Source organism: Heterodontus francisci, chromosome 11 (genome assembly GCF_036365525.1).
Source record: "Heterodontus francisci isolate sHetFra1 chromosome 11, sHetFra1.hap1, whole genome shotgun sequence".
In the NCBI taxonomy this organism is placed as follows: domain Eukaryota; kingdom Metazoa; phylum Chordata; class Chondrichthyes; order Heterodontiformes; family Heterodontidae; genus Heterodontus; species Heterodontus francisci.
Window position 1 is genome coordinate 102,125,910 of NC_090381.1, and position 27,474 is coordinate 102,153,383.

At 44.1% G+C, this 27,474-nt stretch overlaps 1 protein-coding gene across 2 annotated transcripts in view; it reads right to left on the reverse strand.

The window, feature by feature from the left end:
* pfn2a (profilin 2a) overlaps positions 1–27,474 on the reverse strand; it is a 66,924-nt gene continuing 39,450 nt past the window's right edge. The window contains exon 3 of one of the 2 annotated variants that reach the window (XM_068042628.1): positions 1–1,845. In XM_068042628.1, the coding sequence (XP_067898729.1) occupies positions 1,748–1,845 (98 nt within the window). In that variant the 3' untranslated portion in view covers positions 1–1,747. Of the gene's footprint in view, positions 2,147–27,474 lie in introns of both variants that reach the window. The other variant, XM_068042627.1, reaches the window with a different exon arrangement.

Genomic DNA, 27,474 nt, shown 5'->3' on the forward strand with positions numbered 1-27,474 from the left:
TTTGGTTGGAATAGATTTATTTCATCTGTCTGTAAACAAGGTGGTTTAACAGTTATGGCATTTTGTAAATGCATATTAAATCAGATGAGTTAGACTGTATCCCAGATGTAACAAAAGTGCAGGGAAAGAAAATGGACAAGTCAGCAACAAGAATTTTTAAATCTGTACATATTTCACAAGGCCTGAACATTGAGTATATGCTAGAATAACGCCCCTAAGGAAGTGCCGTTCAACCGAAAGCCTTGCAGCAGCAGTTAAAATCCATCTCACAACAGCAACAGATCAAATCTCTATGCAGTATGGCACAGGATACACAAACATTTGCAAAATAATTTCACAAGACAGCCAAGTGTGATTATTCCAACCAATACCATCTCCCATTTTATTCATTTGTGAATACAGAACTTTTGTAATTTTGTTTGAAATGAACATAAGTTAGTACCGTGCTCAAAACAGACATTTCCACAGATTTCAAAACTAGGAGCACGAGGCAATTCTTCCACAGTTTCCTTCTGCAGCATGGGCTTAGCTGGTCTAATGCATCAATTCCCTTGATTTGAGATATTTTAAACAATTTGTGATTTCTATGTAGGAGACTGCCAGCCCACATCAGATACAAACAAAAGCACTTTGCCAATCAATGTTCTCATGGAAAAACTTTAATATAGTCATCTAAATTGCCAATGCAGTATTGAGGAGTGGCAGTAATCCTTTACAATGGCATATTACAGCAGTCTGTCCTCTTAAAAACCCCCAAGCTGCAACTTAATTGGTCCTATGAAGCACTCAAAACTGGACACACTCCAGATGGTTATGTTTGGGATATCTATTGTCCAAAATGGCAACTTTTATTAAAAAAGTTAAACTTACAGTAAAGGAGCTGGCAAAACAACATTTAAGTGCCTGAGCTATTGCAAAGATGGAATGTCCCTGGAGATTAAACTGATCAAAGTCAGGACTGTGACATGGCCATGGGAGAAAAAAAATCATTTACGTATACCTGGAGCAGTTCGGCAATTACACCCATGAAGTCAGAATGTCTAAGATTTAAGCGTTAAAATAAGTTCATATTAAAAGGGAGTGTATCCACAAAACTGCTGCAAAGTTAACACAGGAGATGTAAACAGGCATTGAAACTGAAGGAAAATCCAGATGTTTTAGCAATGAGTGGGCAATGAAGTTACAAGGAAAGTGTAAACTAAGTCAAGAATATTATGGCAAGCAGACTATGGATGCAGTTACCCTTCCAACATGTTCAAACAAAAAAAAGGAAGACTAGATGAGCTCTGCAACTGCTCAAAGTGCTGACTCGACAACACTTAAATCTGAGATTGTACTACCAGCACCTTTTTAATTTTTAATAAGTACTTCAATGGGGAAGTGGAAGGGAGAAAGAGAATAATCAGAACCTGGTTTGGTGACTTTGGATGCCAATAAACTTTCTAAATGCTAAAACAAAGCAATGCCCAGGCTTAGCAAGTCAGCCCTATTTTTTTTGCAACAATATCAAAAGTAATAACATGCATATCACCATTTAGTTATTGTGCTAATGGTGCCAAAACATGGGATTTACTTTCCATTACACCTACAATGTTATTACAATTAAGTGGTATAGGGGCAAAGGGAATTAATGTAATCAGAAATGGATAAATTAAAAAATTCTACCAACTACAGTCTGGTAGCATTGCCAATGCAACTGGGTGGCGGTGAGGGTGAATGAGTTGCTAAGTGGATGGGGAGAGGCTACTTAGTATCCAGAATTCCTCAGGTATGTAGCCATGGTAAATGATTTCTTGTTGAGTACCCCTCCATGGACACTTTCCTTTCCCATGACTACAACCAATGCTGGAGTACATAAGGAAAAAAAAAAAGTGAAAATTTAAACTTTCCCCACCAATACAGGGATACAAAGGAGACATGGGTCCATACCCCCATAACCCTGCATTGCTATTAAACTTTCAGTAACTTCAATGTGAAAGAGTAGGTGACTGCTAAAAGGAAACTTTAATAGCAATTTTTTTAAACTACTGAATAGCAATCCTGGCCAACTAGAATCCAGAATCTCTCAAGTATTTTGCCATTATGAATGCCTTCTTATTCAAGGTTCCTCCGTGGGTCCCTTCTTTGCCCATTACAATGACCAAGACTGAAAGAAAAAAAAAAGAAAACATTAAGTACAGTATGGATATTGACAAAGTGCAGTTACAATGCTTTAGTGACGAGCAACAATGTCTTCTGAAAACCTTTTCCTGCAGAAATGTTTTACTTCAAGTTTTAATTTAAACAGAAAATCACAAGTGACAACTAGATACTTTCCAAGTTTCATTCTTTGCCAACCCTCCCCACTAAATTGCAATATTCAACTCAATTAAAGCATTGAGTAACAATCCTGCAAGACCACAATTACATTTAAGGATACTGTACAAATCGTGCAAAGATGCAAAATGATCACTTACAACGCATGAATTATCCCTACACCTAATTTAACACTAAGCTGGTTTCAAGGCAGTTCACACTATGCACTTCAGTTAATCACGATGTATAAGGTCAGAAAAATCACAATCGTCTTAGTAAAGGATTTCACTTTAACTTCACTAAATCAACTTAATCCAATTTACACAAATCAAATATTTAAAAAAGTAACCCATCTTACAAATTAACTTTAAAAAAGAAAGTGCACATTAACTGGCAGGCATGTAACTCATGGTAACAGCCATCAGGCTCATGAATTTGAATCTATGGTTAAAATATTCACATTACACTGGGCCACAAAGGCAGTTTTACAAGTTCTCAGCCAGCCACCGGATAGGTCACAGCAATGCCATGCAAAAAGAAATTTACCAAAAGTATAGTCACTGCCTAGATGACCTAAACTTTAGCCTAGAGGAAGGGAGAAGTAGGAAACAAAGCTGAAACCAAGAGTTGCAGGATTGCCCATTAAAAACTTCAATTTTAAGCCAGTGACCAAGATGACAAACCTCTCCAGAGGAATTTGCCTTATATACATTGCCATTTTTAAGAAATGTTATATAGTGGATAATATTCCTTGAACCTCTTCAATCTCTGCACATCAATGGAATACTAGCATCATTCCACTAGTGAAAAGGCAGGGAGGGGTGGCTGGGAAAGGCAGGCCAGGAGGAAGAGATGAGGGGGGGGGGGAAATACTTTGAAATAAATTCATCTTCCACATTTGTATGCTACACTAAATCTTCATCTCAACCAAAAACAGCAACAAAACCAAAGAGCAACATAGCAGCTGTAAGTTACCAACCAGAAAAGGCAGGAAAGAAAACTAGCCAAGAGTGTCAATACATTATAGAGACCATTAACACTCCATTTATTTATAGGCCCCAAACTCGAATTCCTTTCCTAAATTTCTCCATCTCCTTTAAGACACTCCTCAAAACCTACTTCTGGACCAAGCATTTGGTCACCTTTCCTTCATGCAGATCAGTGTCAATATATTCTGATTGCACACATGAAGCATCTTGGGATGTTTTGCTACATTAAAAGGTGCTATATAGATGCAAGCTGTTGGCCTTCAACTAAAGTACCATCACAAGCAGTGAAACTTTGAAAACTTGTGGCTTCAGATCAATATGGAACTCTCCAGATTTTTCACAGCTCAGGACAATGCTTCAAGCTTTTTTTTTCATTTCATGGGATGTGGGCATCGCTGGTTAGGCCAGCATTTATTACCCATCCTCAATTGCCCTCGAGAAGGGGACGCAGTGGTGTAGTAGTAATGTCACTGGACTAGTAATTCAGAAGCCCAGACCAATGCTCTGGGAACAGTGGTTCGAATCCCACCACAGTAGATGGTGAAATTTGAATTCAATTAAATTTGGAACGAAAAGCTAGTCCAACGGTGACCATGAAACCGTTGTTGATAGTCATAAAAACCCATCTGGTTCACTAATGCCCTTTAAGGATGGAAATCTACTGTCCATACCTGGTCTGGCCTACATGTGACTCCAGACCCACAGCAATGTGGTTGACTCTTAACTGCCCTCTGAAATGGCCTAGCAAGTCACTCAGTTGTATCAAACCGCTACAAAGTCTAAGAAATGTTCATCTGGTGCCAGTACACCCACAGTGCTGATAGGGATGGAGTTCTAGGATTTTGATCCAGCGACAGTGAAGGAACAGCGATATATTTCAGTAAGGGTGGAGCATGATTTGGAGGGGAACCTGCAGATGGTGACATTCTCATGTCTGCTGTCCTTGTCCTTCTAGGTCTAAGAGGTCACAGGTTTTGAAGGTGCTGTCAAATAAGCCTCGGTGAGTTACTGCAGTGCATCTTATATATAGTACACATTGTTGCCACTGTCCATTGGTGGTGGAGGGAGTAAATATTGAACGTGGTGGATTGGTGCTGATCAAGCGGCCTGCTTCGTCCTGGTTAGTGTTGTGCTTCCTGAGTATTGTTGGAGCTGCACTCATCCAGGCAAGTGGAGTGTATTCCAGCACACTCCTGATTTGCGCCTTGTAGATGGTGGACAGGCTTTGGGGAGTCAGGAGGACAGTGTTACTCACTGCAGAATTGCAAGCCTCTGACCTGCTCTTGTAGCTACAGTATTTATATGGCTAGCCCATGATAATCCCCAGGATGTTGATAGTGGGGGATTCAGCAATAGTAACAGCAGATGCCCCTCTACATTGCTTTCATTGATCTCACCAAAGCCTTTGACCTCGTCAGCAGACGTGGTCTCTTCAGACTACTAGAAAAGATCGGATGTCCACCAAAGCTACTAAGTATCATCACCTCATTCCATGACAATATGAAAGGCACAATTCAACATGGTGGCTCCTCATCAGAGCCCTTTCCTATCCTGAGTGGTGTGAAACAGGGCTGTGTTCTCGCACCCACACTTTTTGGGATTTTCTTCTCCCTGCTGCTTTCACATGCGTTCAAATCCTCTGAAGAAGGAATTTTCCTCCACACAAGATCAGGGGGCAGGTTGTTCAACCTTGCCCGTCTAAGAGCGAAGTCCAAAGTACGGAAAGTCCTCATCAGAGAACTCCTCTTTGCTGACGATGCTGCTTTAACATCTCACACTGAAGAATGCCTGCAGAGTCTCATCGACAGGTTTGCGTCTGCCTGCAATGAATTTGGCCTAACCATCAGCCTCAAGAAAACGAACATCATGGGGCAGGATGTCAGAAATGCTCCATCCATCAATATTGGCGACCACGCTCTGGAAGTGGTTCAAGAGTTCACCTACCTAGGCTCAACTATCACCAGTAACCTGTCTCTAGATGCAGAAATCAACAAGCGCATGGGTAAGGCTTCCACTGCTATGTTCAGACTGGCCAAGAGAGTGTGGGAAAATGGCGCACTGACACGGAACACAAAAGTCCGAGTGTATCAGGCCTGTGTCCTCAGTACCTTGCTCTACGGCAGCGAGGCCTGGACAATGTATGCCAGCCAAGAGCGACGTCTCAATTCATTCCATCTTCGCTGCCTTCGGAGAATACTTGGCATCAGGTGGCAGGACTATATCTCCAACACAGAAGTCCTTGAAGCGGCCAACACCCCCAGCTTATACACACTACTGAGTCAGCGGCGCTTGAGATGGCTTGGCCATGTGAGCCGCATGGAAGATGGCAGGATCCCCAAAGACACATTGTACAGCGAGCTCGCCACTGGTATCAGACCCACCGGCCGTCCATGTCTCCGTTATAAAGACGTCTGCAAACGCGACATGAAATCGTGTGACATTGATCACAAGTCGTGGGAGTCAGTTGCCAGCATTCGCCAGAGCTGGCGGGCAGCCATAAAGACAGGGCTAAATTGTGGCGAGTCGAAGAGACTTAGTAGTTGGCAGGAAAAAAGACAGAGGCGCAAGGGGAGAGCCAACTGTGCAACAGCCCCAACAAACAAATTTCTCTGCAGCACCTGTGGAAGAGCCTGTTACTCCAGAATTGGCCTTTATAGCCACTCCAGGCGCTGCTTCACAAACCACTGACCACCTCCAGGCGCGTATCCATTGTCTCTCGAGATAAGGAGGCCCAAAAGAGAATACCTTTGAATATCAAGAGATGGTTAGATTCTCTTCTTGCTGGAGATCGGTATTGCCTGGTGCAAATGTTAATCAGCCCAAGCTACAAATGGTACCGAACATTGTACAATCAGCAAACATCCCCACTTCTGACCTTATGATGGAGGAAGGTCAAATGAAGAAGCAACTAAGGATGGTTGGGCTCTAGACACTATCCCGAGGAACTCCCGCAACAATGTCCTAGGGCTGAAATGATTGGTCTCCAACAACCACCATTTTCCTTTATGCTAGTGTGACTCCAACCAGCGGCGAGGTCTCTCCCCCCCACTGCCTCCCACCCACCCGCCCAATTCCTACTGACTTCAATTTGGCTAGGGCTCCTTAATGCCACACTGTCAAATGCTGTCTGGGCAATCACTTAACTCACCTCAAGTTCCATTTGTCAATGTTTGGATCAAGGTGTAATGAGGTTAGGAGCAGAGTGGCCATGGTGGAACCCAAACTGAGCATGTGGACAGGTTGCTGCTGTTTAAGTGGCACCTGATAGCACTGGCGACACCTTCCATCATTTCTGCTGCTGATAGAGAGAAGACTGATGGGGTGGTAATTGGCTGCATTGGGGACCTCAGCAGGAGTGAAAAGAGTTGAAGTACATAGTCAAAGTACTCCTTTTATAGGAGGAAAAGAGTAAAAAAAGTGTTTTGCGAGACTTCAGAAAGGTGACAATTTCTTACTCCAAGACTAAATAGGGAATGTTTCCATAGGGAATGGGCTAGGACTAAATCAGAAGAGTAGATCTACAATTGCATTTCCCCAGGTTGCTATTTTGTTCACTATGTGAAATCCTCCATATGCTGATCCAAGTGGTGGCTAACGAATTGTTTACTCTACACAAGTGCATAAAAAGCAGCTGGACAAAGGTTTACTTCACATATTTCAGAAACCAGGCCTAGCCAGTAAAAGCAACATGAACTTTATGTAGAACCCCATGGGCTAGACAGTTTAATAACCTGAATCTCCTTAACCTAGCATCAGAGGTTTCCAAAAGCAATACAGAACTAATGAAAGATCAACCCAAAACATTAACTTGCCCTTGCGCTGACCTTTTGTATTTACAGCATCTTCTATTTTTCTGGGTGGTTTCCATATATTTTTTTCCTGAAATCTTAAACGCAATTTTATGCTCACTATCAGCAGGCTGCAATTTGAAGCAGAATTCTAGAGAACTGAAGACAGTAATGATTTTGAACTGTTGAAGATTCATTCATGTAGCTAAATACAAGAACAGTAGCCAAGACCTAGGATGGTGTAGCAAATGTAATTCCGCTATTTAAATATAGTATGGAGCAAAGTTGGTTGTTAGAGGCTGATTAGATAAATAGTAGGGGAAGTGTTTGAGCACACTGAGATGAGAGAAGTAAATACCTTAAAGAACACAAAAATCTGAGTCAGCATTTTTAGACACGGGAAAGATAAGGGCATAGAACACATTAATCCCAAGTTACCTTTCAAGTCATACACCTGGATATATGATCACTGTTCCTGCATCAAAATCCTGAATCTCCCCAACAGCTTTATGCGGTACTTTAACCACAGTGAGGCAGTCCAAGGTAGCAGCTTCAAGGGCTGCTAGGGATAAGCCGTAACTGTAGCTTTCAAGACCAGCATCCATCACAAGAATGGGAAAGACCTTCCAAATCTATTGAAATTGTTTGAAGCAACGAACCGAGTGGAGAGTAATCTAGTCGATTCAATTTTTGGATTTTCAGAAGACATTTGATAAACTACCTTGTGTGACTATAAGTAATGCTGGAGCATTATTACAGCAAACTGTCTGGATGGGTCAACACCAGCATAGCAACAGAAAAGCAAGGCTGGTGATAAATGAGAAAACGTGCCTGCGGCAAACATTAACTAGTGTTTCACATAGATCTGGCATATGAACTGAATTCTATGGAACAGGCTGCCTAATAGTATTAAATTTGCTCATAAAAATGCCAGTAAATAACTAGATGTAAACAGCACCTTCAGAGACTTAGACCATATCTGCAGAGACCAAAATATTGCAGAGATTAATGGCAAGTGAACATATATTAAAAAGTACATTGAGATTCATTAAAGTGTCAAAACAAGATTCAATGAAAGGCAGCTCTGAATGCACCATGCTGTTCTGTCTATGCTATGGCAAAAATATAAATACCTTAATTCAGAAAAGGTTCAAAGATGAGAGGCCAGGATAATCACAGGCCTTGTTGAGACTAAGTTATGAAGAAAAATTCAAGTAAGGTCACTGGAGGAAGAGAAACACTTCAGAGACAGGATACCGATCTTAAATGAAATTGTTTAAGCTGGTTTAAATAAACCATTATATTGCCATGCTCATTGTCCAAATTAGACATGTACATATTTCACAAGTCTCAAGTCAAAAAGAAAAAAGTGGCACTGACTTGAAAAATGCTTCAGGGCCTCTTTTTTTTTTTGGAGAACACCAGATTGCTATTGAGCTAGTAAGACAGTGAGGAAGAGGGAAGATTGATAGCAATGAATGTAGGGAGATTGTTACAGTAGGAGGAGAAAGGGAGAAAGAGTTAAAAATCAGCCATGGACTCTGATGGAGCAGTCAGGTAGCAACCCCAGAATTCTGAGATAAGAATGCCACTTGCCCTAGATCCTTGGTAATCATTTCATTAGCATTGTAGTCCACAACAAATTCTGCCTACAGTCACCTCAAACAGTATGGCACTGTATAGACTATTCACTTGGAACTCTCGTCAGCACAGCCCCAATGCATCCAGTTTTCCACTATTCAGGATTCTTGAACCATTTCCTATCCCGTGGCAAAGGCCTGGACATGTGCCATGGTAAAAAGCTTGCCTAAAAAGCATTGGCTTCCGAAGACACCCCCATACCAAGTTATAGAAATCAAAACATTTACAACAGGAGGCAGCCATTCAAATGCTGGTTGATGAAGAGCTACCCAGCTTATTTCCTGCTGGAGGCCTGTAGTCACGCAGGTCACGGCTTTAAGTATAGGCATCCAAGTAATTTTTCAATGTGATGAGTTTCTGCCTCTACCACAATTTTGAGGCAAGTTCCAGACACCCACCACCCTTTAGGTGAAAAAATTCTCAGCTCCCGTTGGATCCTTCTACCAATTGCTTTAAATCTACACCCCCTGGTTTCTGACCCGAAGGAGGTAGATAAATCCCATTTATCTGAACCCTGCATTTTACACATCCCAATTAAATCTCCCCTCAGTTTCCTCTATTCCAAAAAAAACTCCCAATCTATCCAATCTTCCCTCATAGCTAAAAATTCCCAGTCCTGACAACAAACTCAAATCTCCTCTGCATCCTCTTCAGTGCAATCACATCTTTCCTGTAATGTGATCAGAACTATACACAGTACTTCAGCTGTGACCTAACTGGTACTGTATATAGTTCGAGCAAAACCTCCCTGCTTTTGTATTCTCTGCCTCAGATAACGAAAGTAAAGAGGAAAGTGTGCCATAGATCTGCATAACCATCTTATCTACCTATCCAGCCATCTTCAGGAATGTGGACATGCACTCCAAGGTCCCTCTATTCCACCACACTACTCAGTAACCTCCCATGCTTCGCTGCACCTTCCAAAATGCATTACCTAACTTCACCAAATTGAATTCCATTTCCACTTTTCTGCCAAACTGACTAGACCATCCATATTTTCCTGCAGTCTAAAGCTTTCCTCCTCACTGTCAACCATAAGACCAATTTTTGCATCATCTGCAAACTTCATCATGCCCCCTACATTTGAGTCAACGGAGCCTAAAATCATTAATATAAACTACAAAAAGCAAGGGACTGAGTACTGAACCCTGCAGAACCCCGTTGCTAACAGCCTTCCAGGTACAAATACACCTATTAACTATTACCCTTTGCTTCCTGCCAGTAAGTCAATTGTGGATCCAATTTGCCACTCTCCCTTGGATTCCATGGGGTTTTACATTTTTGACCAGCCTGTAATGTTGGACCTTGCTAAAATCCAGGTAGACCACATCCATCAACCACCTTGCCACCTCCTCATAAAATATCAAGACTGTCAGACATGACCTTCCCTTAAGAAATTCATGCTGACTTTCTTGATTAATCTATGCCTTTATAAACTGTCATTTAGGCTGTCTCAGAATTGATTCCAATAACTTGCCCACAACTGAAGTTAAGCTAACCGGCCAATAGTTACTCTGATTATCCCCTCCTCCCTTTGAAAGTAGTACAGCATTGGCAAATCTTCTATCCTCTGGCACCAGTCCTCTGGTCAAGGAAGATGTGATGGTCAGAGCCTCTGCAATATCCTCCCTTGCTTCTTTTAAGAAGCTGGGCTCTCAGCCGGTCCTAGCAATTTATCTACTTCAAGATGTCAAACCCTTTAATACTTCCTCTTGCAATGTTCATCCCATCCAATATTTCACATTTCCTCCTTAACTAAGACTTCATTGGCCCCTCTTTTGTGAAGACAGCCACAAAGTATTTATAATTAAGAACCTTACCCACATCCTCCACCCGATACATAGGTTACATTTGTGGTCCCTACTCTTGATTATCCTCTTTCCTTATAAGAGAAATTTTTGGATTTTCCTCGATTTTACTTGGCAGTATTTTTTAATGTCCTCTGCTTTTTTAATTTCCCTTTTTAATTTCAATCCTATACATTCTGCACTATTCTAGGCTTTCTGCATTAAGCTCTTGGTGTCTGATACAAGCTACCCTTTTTGGATCAGTAGGTACAGCACATGAAGGGCGACAATGATCAATTTGGCCATACAAACTAGGAGCAGGAGTGTACACAGCACAGTGGTGCAGTGGTTAGCACTGCAGCCTCACAGCTCCAGCGACCTGGGTTCAATTCTGGGTACTGCCTGTGCGGAGTTTGCAAGTTCTCCCTGTGACCGCGTGGGTTGCTGCCGGGTGCTCCGGTTTCCTCCCACAGCCAAAGACTTGCAGGTTGATAGGTAAATTGGCCATTGTAAATTGCCCCTATAGTGTAGGTAGGTGGTGGGTGGGGATGGGGTAGGGAATATGGAATTAATGTAGGATTAGTATAAATGGGTGGTTGATGGTTGGCAGAGCCTCACTGGGCCAAAGGGCCTGTTTCAGTGCTGCATGTCTCTGACTATGAGTAGGGTATTCAGCCCTGAGCCTGCTCTGCCATTCTATAAGATCATGGCTGATCGGTTTGTGGACTTCAACTCCACTTTCCTGCCTACCCCCAATACCCATCGACTCCCTTATTGGTCAAGAATCTGCCTTTCTCTGCCTTAAAAAGAATGACCCTGTCTCCACCACTCTCCGGGGAAGAGTGTTCCTCAGATTCACAACCCTCAGAAAAATTCTTGCTAGTCTTAAATGAAAGACCCCTTATTTTTTTTAAACTCTGCCCACTAGTTTTAGTCTCTTCCACATGGGAAACATTCTTTCAACGTCTACCTTGTCAAGTCCCCTCAGGATCTTATGTTTCAAGATGATTACCTCCCATCCTTCTAAACGCCAATGAATAGAAATCCAACTTGTCCAACCTTTCCTCATAAGAGAACGCTTTCATCCCAGGAATCAGTCAAGTGAACCTTCTCTGAACTACTTCCAATCATATCCTTTAAGAGAATGAAACTGTACACAATACTCTAGACGTAGTCTCACCAATACCACCACCACCCCCCCCCCCCCACCCCCCCCGTACAACAGTAGCAAAACATCTCTACTTCTGTATTCAATTCCCCTTGCAATAAATGACATTGCATTTGCCACCTTAATCACTTACTGTACCCATATAATTGTGTGTTTCATGTACTAGGACACCCAGCTCCCTCTGCTTCTCAGTTCTGCAATCTCTATTTAAATGTTGCTTTTGTATTTTTCCAACCAAAGTGGACAAGTTCACATTTTCTCACATTATACTCCATCTGCCAAATCTTTGCCTGCTCATTTATGTCCTTTTCACAACTTATTCTCCTACCTATATTTATCAGCAAATTTAGCAACCATTTATTCTGTCCCTTCATCCAAGTCATTTATATAGATTGCACTTAGTGAGACCCCAGCACTAATCCTTGTGGCACTTCACTAGTTGCAGCTTACCAAGCTGGAAACAACCCATTTATGCCTACTGCTTTGTGTTAGTCAACCAATCCTTTATCAATGCTAATATGTTACCCACCTCTCTCCCGCACCACCCCCCCTTTTCTGGAAATCCAAGTACACCACATTCACAAGTTCCCCTTTATCCACATTGCTGGTTACTTCCTCAAAGTCTAATAAATTAGTCAAACACAATTTCCCTTTCCCAAAACTATGCTGACGTCACCTGATTACATTGAGATTTTCAGAACTGAAAGATCACAGACCTGAAACATTAACTCTACTTCTCTCTCCACAGATGTTGCCTGACCCAAGTATTTCCAGCACTTTGTTTTTATTTCAGATTTACAGCATCTGCAGTATTTTGCTTTTACCATCAAGTTAATTGTGCAAAATGTCCATCGTACTCTGAATCCTGTACGTTTTGCCCTGTGGAACAAAGCAACTCGACAACTGAATCAAAATTCAAACCAAATGTTAACTCAGTCTGTCTTTAGAGATTGAAGGAGCATAACTGCATAAGACAGATTTGTCCAGAACCGTATGGTGTTTCATTATACTCAACTCACTAGTAGATAGAAAGCACAGCTTCTCTGTGGTAGAAGTATTATTCCTAGAGAGTAGGGAGGTCGCAAGAAGCAAAATTGAAAATTCTGCCCAAAATGATACTGGCAGAAGTATCTAGTAAATTTCTTAGCATTCTCAGATACTGCAGCACTTGTGACTGAAAACCCTGAATACTATGTAAAGATCACTACTGTTCAGTTGGATGTGCCAAGTCTGCAATCTATTTTAGCCAATTTCTGAAGTTGGGAGCCCTTCTAATGTCATTAATAAATCCTTTAACAAATAACCATTGGCTTTAGCAGCTTTGAAACTTCATCCTATACTCAAATACTGCAGCCTTCAGTGCTTGCACATTAAGAGGACCAACTACAAGATGACTCAGTTGGACTTTGCATCCAAGGGAAACAGTTGCCATCTGTACCCTATTAAGCAGTCAAACATTGATGGAGGAGGAAGAGGAGAAAATGTATGCTGGAATGTAATATGCACTGGGGTTGGAGCCAGAGCTGCTTTGAACAATACAAAAATCTGTATCAGTACACTAATGCGGTCACTGCCACCTCATTGCCTGAACCAATGCAGGCTTGGTACTGTCCTCCAACTAAATATTCTCTGGTTACAATCAGTACCAATCTACAAATTGGTTAATTTTGGACTAGAGCAGGTAGGTTGCACAGGCACTGCAGTCAACGAGAATGAAATGCAACATTAAGAACAGTGAGCTGAGGTAGGATTGACCAAGAGTAGGATTACTGGATAGGCAGATACCAAAATGATACTGGTAAAATTGTTTCTTGCACAGGTTCTAATAGGAATTCTTTCCAACATGGAAGTAGACAGTTCAATTAGAGGTCATCTACTGCAAGAACTATTCCATAGGGAGAATTAGAGCTAGTTGCAGCCTGCAATTGGCCACTATATCTATACAGAATGAATTCAAGGGACAGCTTCTCCCTCTTTCAACCCCCACCCCCACCAGATGTCAATATCCCAGTTATGCGTGCACACTGGTCAACAGGTTACTCATATGACCAACTCCTGGTCATGGGATGATTTTAAGCTGTGCTCAACAAGTTCAAGTTCTTAAAATAGAAGAACTCACTGGTCTTTTCCAAATTAAGCTGGCCAATCATTTGATGGATACCAATCCAAGTGGACAGTTTGAAACTACACTGAATTGTGCAGTTTCCTAGAGGATTTAAAAAAAAAGTAGCTGTTACAAAAAGCAAAAGTGAAGTATATTAGGAGCTAGGTTTGAAGGTCAAGTGGTTTAAAAAAAACTTGGATGGCAAGGAAAACATTATAGCTGAATTCAAATATCTTTAGATCAAGAGTTTTTGTGGATTTCTCACAAAAAGCCAATGTACAAAAGCATTTATTCAGAGAAAATAGATAAGGTTCCAAGAGTCTTGACTACTGGTGATATTTTGTAATTTACACGACAGGAGAATATTTTGCAATGCTTTGCTCAGTAGGAGCAAATAGCAACACACCAAAAAAGGCAGTTAAAAGATTAGTTGGACCATTGAGCATGTCCTACACTAGAACATAGGAACAGGAGGAGGTGGTCATTCAGTGACCCCACTCCCACCCACCCAGGAACTCATTACACCATTAGATAATGGCCGAGCTCTTTTGGTACCATAATCCTAGGGGCAGAGTGGGTGAGAACAGGAGGAAAAAAAAAAGTTCCAGATTTCCACTTCCCTTGCTGTGAGGCGCTTCCTGACTCCTGAACAGCCTAGTTCAAATTTTAAGGCTGTGCCCCCTTATACTAAAATCCTCCACTAGAGGAAATAGTGTCTCTACTTCAAATTCTTTAAATCAATTATTTCAGGCATCGTCCCTTAACTTTCTATACTTAAGGGAATACAAGCTTATGCCACCTATTTAACCCTTTTAGCCCTGGTATTATTCTGGTGAAATCTGCACTGCAAACCATCCAAGGTCAATCCATCATTACTGAAGTGCAGTTCCCAGAACTAAATACAGTACTCAAGGGGAGGCAGTGGCGTAGTGGTATTGTCACTAGACTAGTACCCCTGAAGATCCCAAACAGTGCAGGTGCGAAAACACAGCTCTGTTTCACACCCCTCAGGATAGGAAAGGGGTCTGATGAGGCACCACTATGTTGAATTGTGCCTTTCATATTGTCATGGAATGAGGTGATGATACTTAGCAGCTTTGGTGGACATCCTATCTTTGCCAGCAGTCTGAAGAGACCACGTCTGCTGACGAGGTCAAAGGCTTTGGTGAGATCAATGAAAGCAACGTAGAGGGGCATCTGTTCGTGGCATTTCTCCTACAGCTGGCAAAGGGAAACAGCATGTCAATGGTGGATCTCTGCCAGAGGGTAGACATGCTCAGCCAGCTTCTGGAGACTGTTTAAAGCGACTCAAGCAAAGACTTTCCCCAATATGTTGAGCAGGGAGATTCCACGGTAGTTGTTGCAGTCACCCTTGTTCTTAGAGGGTGATGATATTGGCATCGCGCATGTCCTGAAGTACTGCTCCCTTGTCCCAGCACAGACAAAGCAGTTTGTGGAGTGCTGCAAGTATAGCAGGCTTGGCATTATTTCAGGAGTAATGCTGTCCTTGCCAGGGGCTTTTCCACTGGCTAGAGAATCAATGGCATCACTGAGTTCCGATTTTGTTGGCTGTTCGTCCAGCTCATCCATGACTGGCAGAGACTGGGCTGCATTGAGGGTGGTCTGACATATTCCCTGGAGTACAGTTCTAGGTAGTGCAACACCCAGTGGTCCATTTGCTTGCGTTGGTCAGTGATCGTGTCCCCTGATTTAGACTTGAGGGTGGGGGGTGACCTACCCGATGGTTGGCCCACAAGATCTCTTAATGCCATCATACATTCCTCTGATGTTTCCGGTGACAGAGGCCAGCTGAATACGACTGCATAGGTGTTGCCAATAGTCATTTGCGCAGCGCTTCTGGCTACTTTAAGTGCTACAGATGTTAACCACAAGAGAGCCCCCAGCGAGTAAACAGTGCAATGCGCTTAGCAGCTATGACAGGTTCCAGCTCTTCAAAGTGAGATTGAAACCAGTCTGCATTCTACACTGTTTGGGATCTTCTCCCTGCTCCTCTCACATGCGTTCAAGTCTTAAGAAGGAATTTTCCTCCACACAAGATCAGATGGCAGGTTGTTCAACCTTGCCCGTCTAAGAGCGAAGACCGAAGGAGGAAGGTCCTTACCAGGGAACTCCTCTTTGCTGACGATGCTGCATTTACATCCCACACAGAAAAGTGTCTGAAGAGAATTATCAACAGGATTGCAGCTGCCTGCAACGAATTCAGCTTAACCATCAGCCTCAAGAAAACGATCATGGGACAGGACGTCAGAAATGCTCCATCCATCAATACCGGCAACCACGCTCTGGAAGTGGTTCAAGAGTTCACCTACCTAGGCTCAACTATCACCAGTAACCTGTCTCGATGCAGAAATCAACAAATGCATTGGAAAGGCGTCCGCTATGTCCAGACTGGCCAAGAGTGTGGGAAAATGGCGCACCGACAGAATACAAAAGTCTGAGTGTATCAAGCCTGTGTCCTCAGTACCTTGCTCTATGGCAGCGAGCCCTGGACAACGTATGTCAGCCAAGAGCGACATCTCAATTCATTCCATCTTCGCTGCCTCCAGAGAATACATGGCATCAGGTGGCAGGATCGTATCTCCAACACAGAAGTCCTCGAGGCGGCCAACATCCCCAGCATATACACACTACTGAGTCAGCGGCGCTTGAGATGGCTTGGCCATGTGAGCCGCATGGAAGATGGCAGGATCCCCAAAGGACACATTGTACAGCGAGCTCGTCACTGGTATCAGACCCACCGGCCGTCCACGTCTCCGCTTTAAAGACGTCTGCAAATGCGACATGAAGTCCTGTGACATTGATCACAAGTCGTGGGAGTCAGTTGCCAGTGATCGCCAGAGCTGGTGGAAAGCCTTAAAGGCGGGGCTAACGTGTGGCGAGTCGAAGAGACTTAGCAGTTGGCAGGAGATAAAAAAACAGAAGCGCAAGGGGAGAGCCAACTGTGTAACAGCCCGACAACCAATTTTATCTGCAGCACCTGTGGAAGAGACTGTCACTCTAGAATTGGCCTTTATAGCCACTCCAGGCGCTGCTTCACAAACCACCTCTAGGCGCTTACCCATTGTTTCTCGAGACAAGGAGGCCAAAGAACAAGAATAACAGTAACCGAGAGAATTGCTCTGGGGACACGGGTTCAAATCCCACCACAGCAGAAGGTGGAATTTGAATTTAATTAACAAAAAAAAATCTGGAATTAAAAAGCTAGTCTAATGACAGCCACGAAACCAGTGTCAATTGTTGTAAAAACCCATCTGGTTCACCAATGTCCTTCAGGGAAGGGAATCCGCTGGTCCTTACCTAGTCTGGCCCAGGTGTGACTCCAGACCCACAGCAATGTGGTTGACTCTTACATGCCCTCAAATGGCTTAGCAAGCCAAATCAGTTGTATCCAACCACTACGAAGTCAATAAAAAGGAATGAAACCGGACGGACCACCCGGCATCAACCTAGGCACCAGAAACGACAGTGGCAAACCCAGCCCTGTTGACCCTGCAAAGTCCTCCTAACATCTGGGGGCTTGTGCCAAAGTTGGGAGAGCTGTCCCACAGGCTAGTCAAGCAACAACCTGACAGTCATACTCATGGAATCATATCTGACACAATGTCCCAGACTGCCATCATTATCCCCAGGTATGTCCTGTCCCACCAGCAGGACAGACCCACCAGAGGTGGTGGCACAGTGGTATACAGTAGGGAGGGAGTTGCCCTGTGAGTCCTCAACATCGACTCTGGACCCCATGAAGTCTCATGGCATCAGATCAAACATGGACGAGGAAGCCTCCTGCTGATTACCACCTACCGCCCTCCCTCAGCTGATGAGTCAGTACTCCTCCAAGTTCAACAGCACTTGGAGGAAGCACTGAGGGTGGCGAGGGCACAGAATGTACTCTGGGTGGGGGACCTCAATGTCCATCACCAAGAGTGGCTCGGTAACACCACTACTGACCGAGTCCTAAAGGACATATCTGCTAGACTGGGTATGCGGCAGGGTTTGAGGGAACCACAGGAGCAACATACTTGACCTCGTCCTCACCAATCTGCCTGCCGCAGATGCATCGGTCCATGACAGTATTGGTAGGAGTGACCACCCCACAGTCCTTGTGAAGACTAAGTCCTGCCTTCACATTGAGGATACCCTCCATCGTGTTGTGTGGCACTACCACCGTGCTTAGTTTAGTTTAGAGATACAGCACTGAAACAGGCCCTTCGGCCCACTGAGTCTGTGCCGACCATCAACCACCCATTTATACTAATACTACACTAATTCCATATTCCTACCACATCCCCGCCTGTCCCAATATTTCCCTACCACCTACCTATACAAGGGGCAATTGCTAATGGCCAATTTACCTATCAACCTGCAAGTCTTTGGCATGTGGGAGGAAACCCAAGCAGACACAGGGAGAACTTGCAAACTCCACACAGACAGTACCCAGAATTGAACGTAGGTCACTGGAGCTGTGAGGCTGCGGTGCTAACCACAGCGCCACTGTGCTAAATGGGATATATTTCAAACAGATCTAGCAATGCAAAACTGGGCATCCATGAGGCACTGTGGGCCATCAGCAGAATTGTATTCAATCACAATCTGTGACCTCATGGCCCGGCATATCCCCCACTCTACCATTACCATCAAGCCAGGAGACCAACCCTGGTTCAATGAAGAGTGCAGGAGGGCATGCCAGGAGCAGCACAAGGCATACCTCAAAATGAGGTGTCAACCTGGTGAAGCTGCAACATAGGACTATCTGCGTGCCAAACTGCGTAAGCAGCATGTGATAGACAGAGCTAAGCAACCCCATAACCAACGGATCAGATCCAAGCTCCGCAGTCCTGCCACATCCAGCCGTGAATGGTGGTGGACAATTAAACAACTAACTGGAGGAGGTGGCTCCACAAATATCCCCATCCTCAATGATGGGGGAGCCCAGCACCTAAGTGCGAAAGATAAGGCTGAAGCATTTGCAACAATCTTCAGCCAGAAGTGCCGAGTTGATGATCCATCTCGGCCTCCTCCTGAAGTCCCCAGCATCACAGATGCCAGACCTCAGCCAATTCAATTCACTCCGTGTGACAAGAAACGAATGAAGGCATGGATGCTGCAAAAGCTATGGGGCCTGACAATATTCCGGCAAATGGTACTGAAGATCTGCGCTCCAGAACTTGCCGTGCCCCTAGCCAAGCTGTTCCAGTACAGCTACAACACTGGCATCTACCCTGCAATGTGGAAAATTGCCCAGGTATGTCCTGTACACAAAAAGCAGGACAAGACCAACCCAGCCAATTACCGCCCCATCAGCCTACTCTCAATCATCAGTAAAGTGATGGAAGGTGTCATCAACAGTGCCATCAAGCGACACTTGCTTAGCAATAACCTGCTCAGTGATGCTCTGTTTGGGTTCCTCCAGGGCCACTCAGCTCCTGACCTCATTACAGCCTTGGTTCAAACATGGACAAAATAGCTGAACTCGAGAGGTGAGGGGAGAGTGACTGCTCTTGACATCAAGGCAGCATTTGACCAAGTACGGCATCAAGGAGCCCGAGCAAAACTGAGGTCAATGGTAATCAGAGGGAAAACCCTCCGCTGGCTGGAGTCATACCTAGCACAAAGGAAGATGGTTGTGGTTGTTGGAGGTCAATCATCTGAGCTCCAGGACATCACTGCAGGAGTTTCGCAGGGTAGTGTCCTAGGCCCAACCATCTTCAGCTGCTTCATCAATGACCTTCCTTCAATCATAAAGGTCAGAAGTGGGGATGTTTGCTGATGACTGCACAATGTTCAGCACCATTTGTGACTCCTCAGATACTGAAGCTGTCAGTGTAGAAATGCAGCAAGACCTGGACAATATCCAGGCTTGGGCTGAGAAGTGGCACAGAACATTCGCGTCACACAAGTGCCAGGCAATGACCAACGAGAGAATCTAACCATCTCCCCTTGACATTCAATGGCATTACCATCGCTGAATCCCCCACTATCAACATCCTAGGGGGTACCATTGATAAGAAACTGAACTGAAGTTGCCATATAAATACAGTGGCTACAAGAGCAGGTCAGAGGCTAGGAATCCTGAGGCGAGTAACTCACCTCCTGACTCCCCAAAGCCTGTCCACCATCTACAAGGCACAAGTCAGGAGTGTGCTGGAATACTCTCCACTTGCCTGGATGGGTGCAACTCCAACACTCAAGAAGCTCGACACCATCCAGGACAAAGCAGCCCGCTTGACTGGCACCCCATCTACAAACATTCACTCCCTCCACCATCGACGCACAGTGGCAACAGTGTGTACCATCTTCAAGATGCATTGCAACAATGCACCAAGGCTCCTTAGACAGCACCTTCCAAACCCACGACCTCTACCAACTAGAAGGACAAGGGCAGCAAATGCACGGGACCATCACCTGCAAGTTCCCCTCTAAGACACACACCATCCTGACTTGGAACTATATTGCTGTTCCTTCACTCTCGCCGGGTCAAAATCCTGAAACTCCCTTCCTAACAGCACTGTGAGTGTATCTACCCCAAATGGACTGCAGCTGTTCAAGGCAGCTCACCACCTTCTCAGGGGCAATGAGGGATGGGCAATTAACGCTGGCCTGGCCAGCGACGCCCAAATCCCATGAATGAATAAATAAAAAACTATTCTAACCAAAGCTTTATACAACAACTTCCAACTCCGGCAATAGGCAATTTCTGCACATCACCGTTCCAATCTTATCTTTCCCTTTCCCCATCAGCCAGAAAGGATAAATATCCATAGGACAACTTTAAAAAAATCTTGAAGATTCCTCTCCAATCCCTGGAAACAAAATCAAACTTCAGAAAACCATGGTGACTGGGTGGCAACTCCCCAATGACCCACCTAAAATGGCCATCAGCAGCAACTCATCCACACATGCTGCCCATGCCAACAACTTGTCCCAGAGTTGTTTGTTTCTTTGCAAGGGAGGCCAAGCTAGCATCTATGATCCATCCTTGACCCATTCCTGTCTACATGCTGTCTCAGGGACATCTGAAAAAACATGAGGGGTTGCACAGCACCCCCAGCTCTACTTCACCATTTATCTCAGCTCTGTTGTCAGGCTGTTTGTCAGATATCCAGAAGTGTCAGCCATGGCTCAGTTGGTAGCAGCTTGCTGAGTCACAAGGTTCCAGGTTCAAGTCCCACTCCAGTACTGTACAGGAGGAAGTCCTGCACTATCAGAGGTGCTGTCTTTCAGATGAGACATTAAACCGAAACCCATCTGCCTGCTCATGTGATCTTTTACTAAGATGAGCAGGGGAGTTTTCCCCATTGTCCTGGTCAATATTTATCACTTAATCACAAAAAATTCTGATTACATTACAGTTTGTGGCAGTTTGCTGTGCGCAAATGGGCTGCCAGCTTTCCGACATTGCAACAGTGACTGCACTTCAAAGTACTTCATTGACTGTAATACACACATCCAGTGGTCATGAAAGACACTATATAAATGCCAGTTTTTGTTTTAAATCTAAATTAGATGATCCGAAAGTTCCTCCAACACTGGGAAGATCCAGGGCATTATCTTCAATCACCTCCACAAACTCTGCCCCTAATCACCGATTCCATCTCGACAGCTTACTTCCACCTCTAATATTAGTCTTAACCCATCTGCTGCTGAAAGTCGTGTTTTTAGCTGTTATTTGCAGACAAGATTCATTCAACGTTCTCCTGGCCAACCTCCCATCATCTACCCTCCATAAACTTGAGTTTACCCAGAACGCTGCAGCCCATATTCTAAACCCCCCACCCCTACCAAATCCCAGTCACCCACTCATGCTCAATGACCTACACTGGTTGCCAGGCTGGCAACACCAATTTTGAAATCTTCACCCTTGTGTTCATAAGCACCTATGGCCTTGTGCCTCCCTATTTCTAGCCTCCTTCAGCCCCACACCCTTCAAGAACTCTGCAATCCTCCAATTCTTAGTCCAGACTTTGCTCAATTCCCCGCCTTGCCTTCAGCTGTCTGGACTCAGTTTCATAATTATCAAACTCCCCACCCCTCCCAGTTAAGATGTGCCTTTAAACCTACTTCCTTGACCATTATTCATTTGCCCGAACGTCTCCTCCTTTGGAGTGTTAGATTTTTTATCTGATTATGCTCCTGTAAAGCACGAGACATGTTGCTACATTGAGGCATTACAGAACTGCATGTTATTCTATGGTTGTAGATTTTTTTCAATTGTACAGGACTTTGGCGAGACCCATCTGAAGTACTGTTGAAGAATTGGTCTCCATATCCAAGGACAACTATGCATGCATTGGAGGCAGTACAACAAAGGTTCACTGGGTTGGTTCCTGGGATGAGAGCACTACCCTATGATGACAAGTGGAATAAAGTGGGCCTGTATTCGAAGAATGAGATATGATCTCATTGAACATACAAGATTCTGAAGGGGATTCACAGGGTAGACAGAAGTTTTTGTCCCCTAGCTGGGGAATCTAGTACACAGGGGCAGTCTCAGGGCAAGGGACAGATCTTTTAAAGACTGAGATAAGGAGGAACTTCTTCACTCAAAAGGTTGCGATCTTTGAAATGCTCCACCCCAGAAGGTGATGGATGCTTTTTTAATTTTCATGGGATGAGAGCATCATTGGCAAGGCCATGATTTGTTACTCAACCCTAATTGCCTTCAAGAAGGTTGTGGTTAGTCGCCTTCTTGAAACACTGCAATCCATCTGTTGTAGGTATTCCCACAGTGCTGCTAAAAGAGTTCCAGGATTTTGATTCAGCACGTTGAAGGAACAGAGATATACAGTCAGAGATACAGCACCGAAACAGGCCCTCCAGCCCACCGAGTCCGCGGCGACCAACCACCCATTTATACTAATCCTACATTAATCCCATTTTCCCTCACATCCCCACCTTCCCTCAATTCTCCTACTACCTACCTACACTAGGGGCAATTTTTTTTTCCACAACAGCCAATTTACCCATCAACCTGCAAGTCTTTGGCATGTGGGAGGAAACCGGAGCATCCGGAGGAAACCCACGCGGTCACGGAGAGAACTTGAAAACTCCGCACAGGCAGTACCCAGAATCGAACCCGGGTCGCTGGAGCTGTGAGGCTGCCGTGCTAACCACTGCACCACCCTTGTCAAAAGCTATGCCGCCCATAGTTAAAAGTCAGGATCATGCAGCTTGGAGGGGAACTTGCAGGCAGTAGTGTTCCCATCCATCTGCTGCCCTTGTCCTTCTAAGTGGTAGAGGTTGGTTTGGAAAGTTCTGTCAAAGGAGCCTTGGTGAGTTTCTGCATTGCATCTTGTAGATGGTACACACTGTTGCCGCTGTGTGGTGAAGGGAGTGCCAATGACGCAGGCTGCTTTGTCTTGGGCGGTGTCGAGCTAAGTGTTGTTGGAGCTGATCCAGGCAAGGAGACTCCAAAGCTGAGCTACTCGCCTCAGAATTGTGGCTCTTAGAGCCAATTATTAAATGGCTGGTCTAGTTCAGTTCTGGGTCAATAATAAATCCTCTCTCTTGGATTCTCTCGCTGGAGATGGTCTTTGCCTGGTACTTGTGTGGTGTGAATGTTACTTACCACTTACCAACCCAAGCCTGAATGTTGTCCAGGTCTCTCTGCATATGGACATTGCATGCTTCAGTATGTGGAGTTACACATGGTAGTTAACACTACAGTGAATATCCCCACTTCTGACCTTATGATGGGCAGAAGGTCATTGAAGAAACTGATGGTTAGGTCTAGGTTACTACCCTGAGGAACTCCTGTAGTGGTGTCTCAGGACTGAGATGATTGGCTTCCAACAACCACAACCATCTTCCTTTGTGCTGGGTATGACTCCAGTCAACACAGAGTTTTCCCAATTCCCAATGACTCCAAGTTTTGCTCGGACTCCTTAATGCCATACTTTCAAATGTTACATTGATGTCAAGGGCAGTCACTCATTTACCCTAGAGGTCAGCTCTTTTGTCCTTATTTGGACAAAGGCTGTAATGAGGCTAGGAGTCGATTGGCCCTACTAGAACCCAAACTGAGCATCTACGAGCAGGTTATTGCTGTGTCAGTGTCGCTCCATAGCAGCGTCGACCACAGCTTCCACTTTGCTGATAGAAAAGAGGCTAATCTGGTGGTAATTGGCCAGATTGGATTTGTCCTGCTTTTTATGTATGAAACAGTGTGGAAAATTCCCCAGGTGTCAGGTAGATGCCAGTGTTGTAGCTGTACAGCTTGGCTAGGGGTACAGCTAGATCTGGAGCACAAGTCTTCAGTACTATTGCTGGGATGTTGTCATGACCCATAGCCTTTACAGTATCTAGTGCATTCAGCCATTTGTGTCAATAGAACTGGCTGAAGATTGACATCTGCGATGCTGGGGCCTCAGAGGAGGTAGAGATGGATCATCCACTCAGCACTTCTGGCTGAAGATGTTTGCAAATGCTTTATCTTCTGCATTGATGTGTTGGGCTCCCCATCAGGATGGAGATATTTGTGAAGCCTCCTCCTCCTGTTAGTTGTTTAATTGTCCACCATTCGCAACTGGATGTGGCAGAACTACACAGCTTTGATGTGATCTGTTGGTTGTGGGATCGCTTAGCTGTGTGGCATGCAGGTAGTCCTGTGCTGTAGCTTCACCAGGTTGACACCTCATTTTGAGGTAGGCCTGGTGCTGCTCCTGAAATGCCCTCCTGCACTCAGCTTGATGGTAATGATAATAATAATGATAGAGTGAGGGATATACCAGGCCATGAGGTTACAGACTGTGGTTGAAAAGAATTCTGCTGCTGCTGGTCTACAGTGCCTCATGTATGCCCAGTTTTGAGCTGAAAGATCTGTTCTGAATCTATTTCATTTAGCATAGTGATAGTGTCACACAGCACAATGGAGGATATGCTCAGCGCGAAGATGGGACTTTGTCTTCACAAGGATTGTGCAGTGGTCACCCCTAACCTATACTGGCATGGTGATGCATCAAGTTCCACTCCAGGGGCTGTAGCCAAAATCTTTACATACTTGAATATTCTACTGAAAAAACTAAAATGCAACAGAGTACAGATTTTCTTCACTATACAAGGAGCTGTAGCATCACAATTTCTGTTTTTATTCTAAGGCCAATTATCAATTGTTGGGTTTTCTGCACAGACCATCACAAAATTTAGACCAAGTAAAAAGAGACAAGCAAATAGCAAAACTATATTAAATAAAAGCAAAATACTGCGGATGCTGGAAATCTGAAATAAAAAGAAGAAAGGCTGGAACCACTCAGCAGGTCTGGAAGCATCTGTGGAAAGAGAAGCAGAGTTAACATTTCGGGTCAGTGACCCTTCTTCGGAACTATATCCCTTTAAGTTCACAAAAGTGGAGTACTTAAACAGCTTCAGGTCAGAGTAAAATTGTTGGAAAGAATGCAGGGAAATGGACGCCAACTTCTGGCTCAAACAAAATGCCTGTGGGTTTTTTTTTTTAGTATAAAGCAAGGCGATTGGCAATTAATTTTTCTTTAAGTCACAGAATACAAATGATCATGGGAGATTTGTAATTTTGGTGGGAGAATATCTACATTCCAAGTCACTGCTTCCTTTCAAGATTGTAGAACAAAATTTGTGCACGAGTCAAAAAGATTCCTATAATTTCTATGAAACCAATATGGACAGGATAAGCACATACCCTGTTCCAGATCTTCTGCAAAGTTGCTCAAAGCAAACTTGGATTATGTGCTTGGGAACTTTATATCATGTAATTAAAGTGCTTGTACTGTTTCAAGTTGAGCCATTTCATTTTAAGGGTACAAAATCTAAATTACTACGAGGCAATGGGGAAGTTAGTTTAGTTATTCAGGTGCAGGTTACAACCTTGGTTTTGCTTATTTAAAAAAAAAAGCACTAGTTGTTTGGTAGTACTGAACTTGATGAAAATAGAGATGTTGTCAAAGCTTTTCGTCTAGCACTCATCAGGACAATCTGGAAGAATACCAATGCAAGGGAAAAACAACTTTATACTGAGGAGTGAGTGCTGAACGGTTGGCAAGTGAACTTTGGTAGAGGCTTTGCCATGAATACACCAGTTTATTTTATTTAGAGATACAGCACTGAAACAGGCCCTTTGGCCCACCAAGTCTGTGCTGACCAACAACCACCCATTTACACTAATCCTACATTATCTCATATTCCCTACTACATCCCCACCATTCTCTACCACCTACCTACACTAGGGGCAATTTACAATGGCCAATTTACCTATCAACCTGCAAGTCTTTGGCTGTGGGAGGAAACCAGAGCACCTGGCAGAAACCCATGCAGTCACAAGGAGAATTTGCAAACTCCACACAGGCAGTACCCAGAACTGAACCCTGGTCGCTGGAATTGTGAGACTGCAGTGCTAACCACTGCGTCATTGTGTGTTAGTGGCTGACAGTTAACTGCCAAGCTGTTTAAAATTTAAACCTGGTAGCTTGCAGATTTTCCTGATGAGTGCAAGATGAAGTTTCAACAACACCTCTATTTTCATCAAAAAAGCAAGACTGTAATCTAACTGACCTTACCAGACATTTGATCATCAAACAAGGTATTTCAGGTGCTAAGGGGCTTTACGTACTGTAGTTTTTTTTGAAGTATGACTTTTGTTACTATTTGTTCTTGAGATGAGAGCATCTCAGCAATTATTGCCCTCGAGGTGGTGGTGCGCTGTCTCAGTCAGTGTCATTATAGCAAAGGAAGTGGCCATTCAGCCCAGCCAGTCCATTCTGGGGCTCAGTAGCACAATCCATAGCCTTGCAAGTTTATTTTTACATGCCCATCCCATTCCCTTTAGACATCATTGATAGTTTCCAATTCCACCACTCTCGTTGGCAGCGAGTTTCAAGTCATTACCACTCACTGCGTAAAAAAGCTCACATCCCCCTGCATTTCTTGTCCAAAATCTTAAATGTGTCCCCTGTACTAGTTAATGGGAACATCTTTTTGTTGCCTACCCTATCCAAACCTGTCACAATTTTATACACCTCTATCAAATCTCCCCTCACCTCCTTTGCTCCAACAACCCCAGCTTCTCCAACTTGTAGTTGGAGCTAAAAATTTCTCATCGCTGGAACCGTTCTAGCAAATCTCCTCAGCACCCTCTCAAAGACTCTCACATCCTTCCTAAAGTGTGGTAACCAGAACTTCACAATACTTAGCTGGGGTCAAACCAGGAGGTATATAAAGCTTCAGCATAACTTCCCTGCTTTTGTACTCAATACCTCTACGAAGCCCAACTTCCTAAATGCTTTACTAACTACACTCTATCTCCTGCCACCTTCAAAGATCTATGTGCATGAAGCCCCAAGTCCCTCTGCCCACGTACATTTAACACTAAGGCATTAAGCCTTCTTGAAACGCTGCAGTCCATGTGGTGTAAGTAAACCACAGTGCTTTTTCCTGTAGAGATTTGATACAACAGTGGTTTTCTAGGCCATTTTGGAGGGAAGTTAAGAGTCAACAACATTGCTGTGTCTGGAGTCACGTATAGGCCAGACCAGGTAAGGATGACTAGATTCCTCCCCCAAAGACATTACTGAGCCAGATGGGGGTTTTACAACAATACAGTAGTTTCACAATGCTAGTTAATTGAATTCAAGTTTCCCCCAACCGCCATGGTGGGAATTGAATATGTCTTCAGATCATAGTCCAAGCCTCTGGAATACTGGTCCAGTTAACATGACCA